General features: G+C 41.9%; 1 protein-coding gene across 1 annotated transcript in view; it reads left to right on the top strand.

Annotated features, from left to right (window-relative positions):
* ano1a (anoctamin 1, calcium activated chloride channel a) overlaps positions 1-14422 on the top strand; it is a 107318-nt gene that overhangs the window by 15548 nt on the left and 77348 nt on the right. Inside the window, 1 exon segment of the mRNA XM_083760107.1 lies at positions 12622-12954. Coding sequence (XP_083616233.1) covers positions 12622-12954 — 333 coding nt within the window.

Below are 14422 nucleotides of genomic sequence, written 5' to 3'. Positions count from 1 at the left end.
GTGGTGTGTGTGTAGGATTCGATTTGTTAACAAAAACAGAGGCTAGGACATTTTCTTAACCACTTTAGCCCTTTATACATCATTGTGTGACAAATAATGAAATAAATAGCCACTCCACACAAGCTCTGCCAAGTTGTGATATAATCCAACAGAAATATATCAAACATATATGAGCTTACATTTACACTATATGCATTACACTATGCATTACATGCATTTCCCAAAAGGAAATGCAGTGTATTGAATGCAGTCCGACCAGAAGCAGTGCCCACCGAACATAAAAAAGTAATGACCTCTGGGCCGTGGCTCAGCGGTCCAGGCACCTTGGCTGTTAATCCAGTCTGGCAGTCTGCCGCGGGTTCGACTCCCCATCCCGACGGCCTTTACTGCATGTCACTCCCCGTTTCCTGTCAGCCTATACTGTCTGTCCCTCCATTAAAAATAAAGGCGAAATTAAGCCACAAAAAAAAACATTTAAGTAATGACCAGAGGAATCAGAAGCAGAGGTGTGGATTTACCCAACAACCCCCAGAGAAGTGTGTGTGCGTGCGTGCAGTGTATGTGCTTGCTCATGTGGTTGTGTGTGTGTAGAGGGGGGAGGATGGTGTTCCCAGGGGGGATTGGTGAGAACTGTGTTCCTATTGGTGGGATGGTGGTGATGATGATGTCGATGTCACAGCCGTACATCCTCATGTGTCCTCAGAGGGCTGAACCCATGGCAGACCTCCTGGCTCTCCTACCGCTGCTACTTCCTGCTCTGACACACACTACTGACCGCTGAGTTCCCACAGGGAACACACTCACACACACATACGGACACACGCACACACACAGTACATACATTACATTTAAACGCATGTTTAAACACACGGTCGAATGTACAGTCTCACAGTAGTGTTTGTTGGCTTTCAGAAGGCTGTGCTGTGGGCTGCTCTTGAGACGGGTTGTATTCCGGCAACCACTCACACATGACTGCTGAGCAAATATTTACTCTGGGCCGCGGAGTGTTGCTTTGTTTGTAACATCTGAGAGGCAAGCAGAGAGGTCTCGCACTGCATTTAGCCCTCTTTGTAATTGAAATAAGTGGACTTTCAATTATTGATGAAGAAAGGATGAAACGGATGTGTCTTTTATCTTTCCACAAAAGGGATCCGGAGATGATCCCATTATTGTCAAAACAAAACAATACACTCTAATGGCTATAACAACATGGCTGCATTACAGTACGTTAACCACTTGAAGCCTAGAATCCCTGTTACAGGGGGAACATTCCCTGATTTTAGGCCTGACGTTGAAATAAATAAATTCTGAAAGAATATTATATTCAAAGATTTGTGCCATATTTTCACGATTTTTCAAAAATAGCAGACCTACAAGCTTGTAGCGCGCCACTTGGTGGTGCTTGTATAGGTTTGGTGTAAAGTAGGGAAATTCTAGGCCGAAACCGAATAGCCTACCGAATATAGTAAACAGTTGGCCGAAAACTGAATACCGAATAGCCAAATCTGAATACTATTATATAATATCATTTATTTGTTTTTACCAGTTTTTGCTTGCATGCTAGAAGCCGCGTTTTGATCACGGCATCACAACAAAACGGTAAGTTAAGGTTTAGGTTTAGTGACTCTACGGTTTAGGCTCTAAAATCGACCGAACCGAATATGCATTTTTTTGCCACTATTCGGCCGAATATAGTTTTGGTGGCCGAATATTCGGAGCATCCCTATAGTGTAGAGGGGACCAAGAAAATAGCCAACCCGGGTCAAGATTTGGCGCTGCTCTGCGGCGACATGGGCACAAGGGCCATGCTTGCATGCGGGTCCTTTGTCTAAGACAAATTTCTTCCTCGGGAGACAAATAAAGCTTGAACTTGAAGTTTACAAAGTATTGATAAACCACTTAAACCCTGTGCTGATATACTTAGTAGTAGTCCCTAAGGGCTCTATACTAGGGATGCTCCTTTCTTCCCCTTTATACCAAATATCCAATCAGGAGAAAGATCTCATTTATGAGCCTCAGTTTTATTGCAACCGGAGGTCACAGTTAACTATGAAACCTTGCGTTTTTGACACCTAACCCACAATCTCCGTCACTCTGTCACATCACCTAAATCAAATCCCCGTCACATGAGATCATCAGGGATGGAGATCCCTGGTGTCATAGTAAATGTGACCTGATGTCGCAATTAAGCCCATATATGGAGATCCCTGATGTCACCAATATTAGTATATGGATATATATGTCAGAACCTTTTCCGACAAAGTTATTTGTGCAGCCGCGCCTGGCAGCCGGAAATTAAGGCCCGGCCCTACCTGGGCCCTCATCAAACCCTGTACACTCAATACACTGCCCCGCGCTGCCACCCTTATATCTCCATATATGGAGCTGACCTTATCTGACATTCCATTATCTTGATCTGACCTCATCTCCCCCTGTACACTCAATACACTGCCTTTTTTCTCCTTTAGTTTATTTCATCACTTCCAATTTCACTTGTTGTTTACACTCTCTTGAACAACGATAACTTTCAGAATATAAAGTTAATACCGTATGACAGAAGAAAATCTCTTACAGCAAAAAAAAGCATTACTTCTGTGTAGAATTGGCCACTCTGCTTATGTGTTGTTGTGAAACCATCGCTTCACTTATCTTTACAATAATGCAAAAAAACATCAGCGTTATCGCCCCTTCTGCAAGCAAATGATTGTCTCTATCAAATAAAAGGGGCATTTGTGTGTGTGTGTGTGTGTGTGTGTTTGTGTGTGTGTGTGTGTGTGTGTGTGTGTGCGTGCGTGCGTGCGTGCGTGGGTGTGTGCTGTGTGTGTCTATGTGTAAGTGTGTGAATTCATCATTTATTGACAGTAGGTCATGCGTGCGGATGTGGGTGTGTGCTGTGTCATGTGTGTGTCTTTGTGTGAGTGTGTGAAGGTCGTCAAATATTCTCAGTTGCATCCTTATTGTATAAAGAATGAGTCAGCTGAAACATTCTACTGTCCTCACCCCTAAAACAAGCAGAAACACACACATGCATAAACCAGTAGAGTTACGTGAACACAGCAAGTTTGTTTGCAACCTTTGACAAGTATTTACGGTAAATATGGTCTCATGTTATAGCTTGTTGCTGTCTCACCTACAACAATGTAGTATATTGACACAGAGGAAACCTTGCAAAGCACCAACGTGCTCGTCAGAACCAGTTAGGGGTTCAGTGTTGAGCTCAAAGATGTGACTAGGATGTGACTAACCCACTTAAACCCATTGGACTAAACCAAATTATAAAACAGCAAAAGGAAAACTATCTGACACATTGGAAAGAGGCAACACAAATTCAGAGTAAACTAGAATGCTATCTGGCCCTAAACAGAGAATACACAGTGGCAGAATACCTGAGCACCGTGACCGACCCAAAACAAAGAAAAATCTTAACTAGGTACAGACTCAGTGAGCACAGTCTCGCAATCGAGAAAGGCCGTCATAGGCAGACCTGTGATAGGAGAAGGATATCAAATGGAACACAACCACCCTAAAGATTAATCATTGTGTATGTTCCTGCACTATACCTGCATTGAGTGACCTTGGTACATAGAATTTGATCTATTGAAGATTCTGACCTTCAAATGTACATCATTTTTGTTTTGATTGTATTGCTGTATTGTTGTATTGTTCTTTCTGCTTTGGCAATGTAAACGTATGTTTTCTCATGCCAATAAAGCCCTTTGAATTGACTAACAGTGCACCTTCCGGTTAGCTCCCGAGTCGCTGCTGGGGTGGCCATGTAAATAATGCAATCTGCTGCCTGCTGGCCAGACTAAGTAGCGAGTGACAATTCAGATTCAAGGAGCGATTCAGGCTGGAACCCAGGCTAGGTGTTTGCTGAAGTGTTTTAATGTATGGTGACATAATATTAAAAAAAGGATGACTAACCTTCTTGAAATGTGATAACTAGGCATAGGTGTTCGAGTGGTAAAGTAGCTATACCCACCATCAGGGAGTATGTATGGGGGTTCAAATCCACTGTGGCGCAGCCGGCTTTGCCGTGCGTCTATACGACCACAGTGTTCGGTGTAGGGAAGCCGGGCGCGGAGTGTGATATTAGTCACTGCACTTACTCCCAAGGGCTGTGGTGGCACTTTTGTCAGGAGTTGGAGAGTATAGGATGAAGGCTCTACGTTCTCTCAGTGGGCGCTCCCATAGCAGATGAATCAGTGGGATGCAGCAGCAGTGACAACACAAAAGTGTGTGGACACGGCAGGAATTAATTGGTGTAACGACTATTTTTGGGAGAAAAGGGAGATAAAAAGTATTTATACCAAATGTATACTCACACTTAAAGAAGGAGTGCCACAATGTTTTGTATTTTTCCAGTTTTGCGTGTGTCTATGAGGTGACAGTACTTCATTAGACACCCTGTCGTTTTTTATGTGCAATGGTGTGTTAACTTTGTATTTAGGATTTCTTCCTGGAGGCTGACAAGGAAGCTCTGAGAAGGAAGAGAAGTGGTCACGTGACTGGGCTGCACCATGACACTTTCAGGACACTTTTATGGGAGCCAAACTCACACCCAGAAGTGCAATGGATACATGGCAGTGAATGGAGCCGGCTGGACCAGCTCATAACAAACATTATGTATGAACAATTGAGACCTTTTGTAAAGTATAATCACTTCTGGAAAATAACTGGTTATTTTGAGTGTGAGTGTGAGTTTGGCTCCCATGAAAGTGTCCTGAAAGTGTCATGACGCAGCCCAGTCACGTGACCACTTCTCTTCCTTCTCAGAGCTTCCTTGGAGGCTGAACCTTTGACAGTCAAACGGGCCAATGCAATAAACAGTAATATAGTGACATCACACTATCAGCCCCTCCCCTAACCCCTCCCCCTTTATCATACAACTACAGCTGTGGCTTCAGTTCAGGTGGATCCCATCACCACCCACCAGGCAAACCAGGCATACTTAATGGACTGGTGCGTGCGTGCCCACACAAAAACAACATTTTAACAAATACTGTACACTTAAACATTTTTTTTTATACCTCCTTATATAACAATAAGACCTGATGAACATGTTTTAAGGTGGAAAATAATCACGGCACTCCATCTTAAAATGTACACTGTACAATGGTGTCATGTGGAGGCATTATGATCTTGTAAATTTTCTCCTGTCCAAAATTGATGGTCGGGAAGGTCGGGCAGGAAATACAGAAGATTTTGTCAATAAATATTGTGCCAGAACCCAAATTCTTCCTGCTCAAAGCGTAATGAACAAATGTTTATGTCTTTTACAAGCTAAGAGAGTAATAGCATTGCCCTGGAAGAGGCCAGACAAACCAAGTAGTACAATTACACAGTGGTTCAGGGAATTGTCTTTATGTTTACCTTTGAAAAAGATTATATACTGTATTCTTAAGGACTAACAAGAAATGTTTCAGGAGGTGTGGGGTCGTTTTATACGATATATTAAGAACAATAATTTGTCACATTTAATGGAAGAAGCTGAAGAGGAGTAGTGCTGTTGTTGTTGTTTTTCTTTTTTGGTTTTTGGTTGTTGTTTTCTTTGTATGAGTAATTGTCTTGTAATGTTCATTGTTGTTTTTTTCACATTTGTATCTGTATTGTATTGTCATTTGTGTGAAACAAGGAAAATCAATAAATACATACAGTAATATAAATACTAATGAGTGTTTTAAGATATATCCCCATGCAACACTAGACTATAAATCCATGCTAATGAGACTTGTTGATAGTAGAGCAGGAATTTCTAATGTTTGAGGATTGTACATGCATGTTTCAGGGATGCGTGCCCTGCATTCGTATTACCCTGCCTGTACAAATGCACAGCATGGCATTTTAATAACTCCTGGTTGTTTGTTAGTTATACCTCTGCCATGGAGGATGGTTCGGTTTTCCTCCCATTCCGTTACTTTGTCTGAAAGAAATCACCCCCGTATGAAGTGAGGGGTGCTCTTATTATCGTACATCATCATGCAACCAATCATCTCATTCCGGCCAATCACAATTTGCATCTTCACCTTCGTCATCAATGTTTGTGTTACACAATGTTTGTGACACTCAAAATTGTCCATTCATTGTCAATGGCATTTGATGTTCTGCAGTGCAGGGAATCCAAATCCCCCAAAAGTAGCTACGTCCATGTTAAAGCAGACGTTTCAGCTACACATCAGGGGTCCTGTGTGATTAAAATGTCTATAATAATTGTATTAATTCAATGCAGAGGTGATCCAGCGTGTGCACTGTGCAGGATTGTTTTTTATAACTTTGTTTATTGGTTTTTTCACAGAAGCATTATTTAAATACTGGAGTTGAGAAATAATAAATGGTGGTATTAACAGCTTCGCTTAATAAACCCCACAAGTATAACATACAAGAATAAATACATTGAATTTTCACCCCAAAGAAAAAGGACAACAGAAAACAAACCTTAAATACAGGATCAATAAAAGTTGAAAAATAAAAAACAGACAAAACAACAGTACACAACATCCTACAAACAATTATAAGTACATGATACATCCATAATCTGCATTACATCACAGCAATCCAATCACAGTATACTTTTAAATCAACAGTCCAGCAGACCTCACACATCCTCAAGCAGAGACGGATTCAATTTCTGAATGAATTGAAAGAATGGACCCCATATCCTCCCAAACCCATCGGAAAAACCATTTAAGGAGAGTCTAATCTTCTCCAGTTTTACACAGTACAAGGTGCGGGCGATTTCCAGTTGATCAAGATTAGTCTCCTGTATAGCTGTATAGCTAACAGAGTGACAAAAGCCAGGATTTCATTTTCTGAATGATCAAGGCGTTTCTGCCAACCATGCAGGACCTCCACATTCAGAGAACTAGAGAGTGAAGCTAGACCCAGAAGACGTGTCTGGCAAACGGTTACGGAATTGATTTCTGTCCCCAAGCCATGAGACTGTTGGACTCAAAACAGTGTACACAATTCATTCTCATTTGTTTCAGCCATTGCAAACTCCCCCATTCCACTCTGCCTCCATCTGTATATAGGCTACGTCTTGTTTAGACATTATGAGGTTCATTGTTTACCTGGTATCCTATTGTCTTTGAGGCACTGAGTAGTTCTTGCTGCACACTTATGTGTTTATTTACCTTGATGTTTGATAGCTCAGGCTTAGGCCTGACTCACACCTTCGCATCTAGCATACAACATTGATGCATGCTAGATGTAAACAAAGGGTAAGTGTCACATGGTTTGACAAAACATTTTTGTTGTACGGCTTTCGGCTGTGTTTCGACTGCCCCCCCTCCCCCTCATACAACACAAATGTTGTGTCAAACCATGTGACTCCCTTTGGAAAGCTCCCATTGCGAGCTTGCATCAGTCAATAAGTCTCATACAACAAGCATACATCAATCTGTTGTGCACGTGTGAGTCAGGCCTTAGTGTGCTCACTCTGATCTCAGAAGAAAACTCTGGATAAGAGCATACAGGTAATATGCTAAATGCCTTCTTCAACAAGAAAGCAGCGCAAGATTGCAAAAACAAACAATGCAATAAAACATTTCTTGTTATTGATTGTTAGCATTTTGATTGACTTGAATCAAAATTGAAAAAAAAAAATATATATATATGACCACGTGCATGTTATGTTTTATTCAGGCCTTTTTTCACAAATATACTTGCAGTAAAATACATCTGCAGCATAGTATCCATGACATAGATTGTTTCCTGCATGGACAGATAGAGCCGGTCTGGACATGTATCTTCCTCAAACCTGTTCCACTGACTGAGGAAATGCAATATGCAAAACAGTGATAATAATATTGTCTGGATTGAGCTGACATTGTTGTTCTTCAGCTCAATATGTATTCACATGTCTCCCCGTCGCTTCGACGTCCAGGACCTGCTGTAAGTGATATTTTTGTTAGTTGAAAAACATTTTGTTTTTATTTAATGTTTTGTGGCTTTTGCCTTTATTTTATATTTTTTTATGGAGGGACAGACAGTAGGCTGACAGGAAATGGGGAGAGAGATGGGAGGGAAGACATGCAGTAGAGGCCGTTGGGATCGGGAGTTGAACCAGGCGGCACACTGCCAGACTGGATTACCAGCCAAGGTGCCTGGACCACTGAGCCACGGCCCAGGCCAAAACATTTTGTTTTTAATTTAAAAGTAAAAAATAAAACTAAATCTCATAGTAATCATTGGTATGGAGAGTTTTTGTTCAGTAACAGCCAGGGGTCTTCCCGTCTCTAAAATACATTTTCACATGATCAATTTCATCCAATAAAGATAATTTATCAATTTCAATTTTAGAGTGTTCCAGTTCCAATTGTGTTTATCCTGTATGGATAAAATGAGTATTCAACCTGAAAATGTCTGTTTACTAAAGAGCTGTAGAGACAGATGACTGTTCTGGCTATGCTAGCTATCATAATATAGAGCTATATAACAGTTATTGTGAGGAAAGAAATATCACTTAAACCCCCTTTAATTTTACAAAAATATAGTCACCAAGACTGATTTCAGTCATTTGGATACCATAGCATAGAGGCCAACATGTCTTTCTCTTGGCTTGTACCTTTAACTTCGGCGAAGTCAAGCCCTACTCTAATAATAGATATTTTATTGGAAATGGTCAAACTAGCAATTTTCAGAAACATCTTCCATAAATCTGGTTTAGGATATTTCATAAAAGCAAAAGGTTAAAGCCGCAATCTGTGATTTCTTCAACTGGATGGCTGTATATGTAGGACTGCATGGGAACATTTTAGAACGACAATATACCAAAACAACATAATTGTACTATATTGTGCTAATTGTTTGGGAAACAGAGCGCTATAGTGTTCTGGGGCTTTGTTTCACAAATCGCAGAATAGGACTCGGCCTGACAAAAAAAACTCTCAGTGGTGATATTTATTTTTTCCCTTAATCCCTGTAAAACCCTTCAATCAAATGATTGCCATGACCTGATTATTCAGTCATCTGGGTATTAGAGAGCATGTTTACGGCGACAAAACTGGACCCCGTTCAATGGAAGGGGCAGAGCGGTTAAAGGTTCAAGGAGTATTATTATTGTCATTCCATACAAGTACAGAACAAAATGTGTTTTACCACCCAGGTCCTGGTCAAGAAAAATAAATAAAATACAACTAGACAACTAAACACAAAACGTACATAATGCCTATAGTGAAATAAAGCAATTGCACGTAACCACTAAGATTGCACGTGCCCACTAAAAACGGTGCAATAAGGATTAAAAGCAGCAGCAGCATTAAGAGACCAGCATTAAAACAATGCTGTCACAGTTCAGTTTAATAGTGCAGAGTTCATGAGTAATCTTACAGATCACTAGTACAAAGATCACATTTCGAGGTCTAGAAGAAGCTTTTCTTTTTTCCCCTGGTGATACTGGCCATAATACTATGTAGCCTCATACAGCACCTTTCACCAAAAGTACTACTGTATATTATTCTATATCTACCGCTAGTATGTTCAATATTTCATGTGTGGCATATACAGTATGCAGTACAGTATGATTGCAGGCCCGGGGGACATCTCTGTGAATGCATGATGGAATGGACATATTCTGTGCACAGTGTTCTGCTACACATGTACCGGCCTGGAAATCTGAATCTCCCTGGAAGTCATGAATGGTGTCATATACTGTATGTGTACGGTGATACGCAGAAGTCTTGCCTCAGAGCACCCAGGAGTGCATTTGTTTCACCCCACGACTCACAATAAAACATTATTTTGTAGCTCTTTTTTTTTTTTTTTTTAAGATTAGTTTTTGGCTTTTCTACCTTTATTGATAGATACAGATTGACTGGGAAGAGATAAGGGGAGAGACATGCAGCAAAGGTTGTCATGAACAGGACTTGAACACCCGACACACTGTCAGGCCAGAGCCTAGGGGCATGCGCCTGGTCCACTAAGCTAGCAGGCACCCCATGGTTTTGTCAGGCGATAGTGGGAGTTTGTTCCACGCGTCGGCCCGTAGAAGCAGAAAGCTTTATACACAGGATCAGTAGGTGGCAGTATGCACCTAAAAGCAATGGTTGCAACCCACCATGAAACACTAAAAGAAGAAGAGAGTCCAACACAGCAGCTAGGAGGATCTGATATGGAAGGTGACCTGGCACCGCTTCTTGGTCCTGCAGAGGACCAGTCTGGTCCAGTCTGGACCACATGTTCTGTTGGAGGACAGTCATTCAGTGGGGTGAGAGTTCCTAATCCAGAAAGGCCCAAAAATGCATGCATCCATTGAAGAGGCATTGGAACTACAGTGTATTAAGCCTACCCTGGAAACTGTTTTCACATATTACTCATCAGAATGGACTTGCTGGTTCAAGGTTTGCTGAAGGTTTCCTACAAGCATTTTATGTTTGAAAGCCAACACGGGGTTTAATTTCACTTCTTTTAATTGGTACAATTGGTTACAGATTTGAACATGAGTCATTTGTGGTTCTTTTGTTGATGTTTGCCACGCAGGTCAAATGTTGGGAGGGTGGGGCTGCCGCCCAGCAGCATTTCTGGTAGTGTCATTGTTGACGTCATTGGGCCAAACCAAGTGGAGGCGGGGTTTCTGTCCTCTGGATGAGTGGTTTTGAACCTTTTTCATACCAACGCCCATTATTTATTGGGCATTTGAGCCACAGGCCACCATTTGATGACATTTAGCCTCTCAGACCCAAAACGTTTGTTATCGTTGGATAGAATTGTGTAAGCAATTTCATGCTGTATTGATGTTGGTACCATTAGGAGAGTAGACTTCTTGTACAATGTTTAACGATGTTTAACAATAATCTAACTCTTGAGAGAGTAAAATGAAACCAAATGGACCTGTAAGGGTCCATTTGGTTGGAACCACTTGGGACCTCCTCAAGGATGGTGGCGGTCCCCGGACCACTGGTTGAAAAACACTGCTCTAGACGTATATGTATTATATTTTCCGTGTTCAATGCACTAAAGTAACGTTGGAATTACTTTATAATTTAGACAACCATTTAGATGTGCTTCAAGGTTACCATATACATACTGTGCCTTCTGTTATATAGTCCTAGTAGGCAAAGTGCTTGAGGGGGTTCCAGGGGGTCCTCAGCAAAATAAGGAACAGTTTAAATATAAAGCCCTATATTGTACTTTTCAGCTATTTCTTTTTAAACATCTTGACAAATGTTTTCTCATGAGGGTAAAGCGTTATTCATAGTCTGGATTTTCGGTGGTGAGGTGACCACCGAACTACAACATGGCGGTGAGAGTGAAGAGCCGCGGTGAGAGAGTGAAGAGCCGCGGTGAAGAGCAAACCACCGCCACCGCCTCAGCCATTCTCTCTGTTTTTACTCACCACCGCTCAACATTATTTCAGCTCCGGTGGTCACCTCACCACCGGAGCGGTGGTCACCTCACCACCGAAAATCCAGACTATGAATGAGCCTTAACTGGCACAAAATATTTTCAAATGGAAGTCTGACCATATACATATACATTTGTGGGGTCCTTGAGTTGGGGTTTGATTTTAGGGGAGAGAGGTGACACCATGCTCTAAATGTGTGCCACTGGGTCTTCTTTTGTGTTGTTAACTTTGATTGCACGATGGCATCGCGCCTACATTTTCTGATTGGTGTGCCTAATGGAAGTGGAAAATGTCCACCTCCATTAGCACACCAATCAGAAAATGTCCACTTCCGTTAACGCAGCCATCAGCAAATGTCCAGAAGATGTCCACTTCCATTAACAAACAAAGACATAGGAGCGCACACCAATAGTGGGGAGGTGCTGACCATGGGTGATACACTTGGAAAAAGGAGAGGTCGCACAACTCATAGTCACGATGCAAAAAACTAAGATGATCAACGTTTTGGCACAAAATGCCTTCTTTGGCTACGAATTCTCAAAATGCCTTCTTCACACCCCTGAAGAAGGCATTTTGTGCCGAAACGTAATTCAATTTTTTTTGCATCGTGACTATACGGTCAATCAGTGCCGGGATTTCTTTCAAAAATGGAAGCTTTGCATGCGTACAGTCTAAATGGGTTAACGGCCATCTGCAATGTAATTCTCAAACAAACACTTTGTTTTCTGTGACAAGCCTTGACCTGTGGGCTCACACAGGCATCAGTGTTGTTTTTGGCAGCAAATTTCTATTTTAGTTTTAGTTTTAGTCTCTTGAATAGTTTTAATTTAGTTTCAGTCACATTTTAGTCACCTGGGATGTTTTAGTGTTAGTTTAGTTTTAGTCGACTAAATCTCATATTATTTTAGTCGACAGTTGATTTAGTCGAACAAAATGCGGGCCTTGATGCCGTCGTAATGACCCACAACGCGTCGCAGTGCTAGTAGATCGGCTATTTTCAGCATGCAACTATTGTGAAATGACTTATACTGGATCTCTTGTCCACTAGTCCCTTCCTAGCATTTTAGTCTAGTTTTTATCTGTTGACGAAATTATCAGTATATTTAGTCTTAGTTTTAGTCGTCATAGCGTAGTTTTCATTTAGTTTCCATTTAGTTTTCGTCAGTGAAAAAAGGTAGTCGACGAACACTTTTCGTCTTAGTTTTAGTCGACGAAAACAACACTGACAGCCATCCAACCTGACTCTGGCTGTCTCTCTGTCTCTCTCCCCCCCCCAGCGACTGAACCCCCTCCACCCAGACGACGGCGGCGCCCTCCAGCCCGGCCCGTACTTCTCCGACGGCAAGAGGCGGGTGGACTATGTCCTCACGTACCAGATCAAGAAGCCCGCCAGCGTGCGGCGACAGTCAGGCGACAACGCCTTCATCCGCAGGCTGCGCCGCAGCCTCTCCATGCGCAGCAGCCGCGCGCCGCTGCAGCCCAAGGAGGACCCCGAGGTCGCCGCCCAGGAGCAACGCGGCGACTACCACGAGGACGACAAGCGCTTCCGGCGGGAGGAGTTCGAGGAGAACCTGCTGGAGATAGGGCTGGAGCTGGAGAAGGACGAGGGGGTGAGAAAACTGTGTGTGTGTGCGTGTGTGTGTGTGTGTGTACGTGCTCGTGGTTGTTTTATGGTTAAAAGTATTTTTTAGTCACATGTCTCTGATGAAGACCGCAAGGTATACTTAGCACCTAATAAAAGGCTCTAAATGTCTGTGCCGCTCCAGTAGTGAGGAGAATTTTTAGTCACAATTATGAAGATTCAGGTTAGGATTAGACATTTAGAAGTCAGGTTTTGGTGGTTGGAATTATGCAAGATTTAATGCTTGGTTGCACATCAGTGCCACGCAGCAAAAATCTGCAATTAAATCTCACAACGTGTCGTGCTATGCGCTTCGGGTTTAAGGTTAACAAGTTGAGAAAAAGGAGGTATTCGTAATATCGCCGTCCTAAAATCTTTCTGTATACTGTATAGAAATACAAACGTATGTATAGGGGTAAAACATGTCGGGACACTCAGTAGCACCCAAGTCTTTAAGATCTGAGATCCCACCTAATAATTGCACACCCAACAATGTGCATATTAGACTCACAATAAAGACACAGGCGTGACATAGAGCGTCGTAGTCCCACCCCCTTTTAGAACAGCGAAGGCACACAGATGGATGGATAGATAGATAGATAGATGGATAGATAGATGGATATATTGTTAGAATAACTCCCAAGAATAGCAACATCTTACGCCAAGTTGCACAGGCTGCTTTAAATGTGTCCTCTCTGGTCAATCATATTGGCCTCCCACACTAGAATTCGGTTCTACCTCCTTAAATCTATCCCACTGTGTAATGTATGTAAGTCTGAACTAGGGCATTAAGCAACTTGTCGACTAGTAAATCCACTAGTCGACCTTGTTGGTACTAGTTGACTAGTACTGATTTTGTAGGCCTCAAGATCAGGTAGATTATAGTTATAATCACCAATGTACATAGTTTTTAAATGTACAAATATTTATTTCCACAATATTCTTTTTGTTTTTGTTTTTTTGTTACACATAATAGGTAGTTAAACTCGACTAAACTAGTCGACTAGTAAACTAGGCAACTATAGTCAACTAGTAAAAATGATTAGAAGTGAATGCCCTAGTCTGAACTCCTGAGAACATCCTTTTTACACCGATACTTTCTGTCCTGTTGCATGCCAGCACAATTTTCTTTATCACTATTGAGCTTACAGCAAACAGAGTACACTTAAGAGTACACTACAGTACTCAGAGTACACTTGCCTACTTAAGTCATATGCAACACGTTTTCTATCCTTGCTTTCAGGTATCTTGAAAAACAGGGTCAGGGACCCGTGTCATGTGTAAAATATTACTGTTGTACGCGGTTCATATCTCACCTCATGAATGTAGAATGTGGAAGGTAATTGCTTTGAGATGTTCATCTCTAGGTTTGTTATGTACTCTCATGCTTTTAACCACAGACCTTACTCCGCTGACCTGATTCCCCCATTAGTCTACACTCATTCTACCCCCTCCTC

This window comes from Protomyctophum parallelum (genome assembly GCF_964188405.1).
Source record: "Protomyctophum parallelum genome assembly, chromosome: 2".
Taxonomy (NCBI): Eukaryota; Metazoa; Chordata; class Actinopteri; order Myctophiformes; family Myctophidae; genus Protomyctophum; species Protomyctophum parallelum.
Note: the sequence above shows the minus strand (reverse complement) of the source record. Positions and strands in the feature narration are given on the sequence as shown.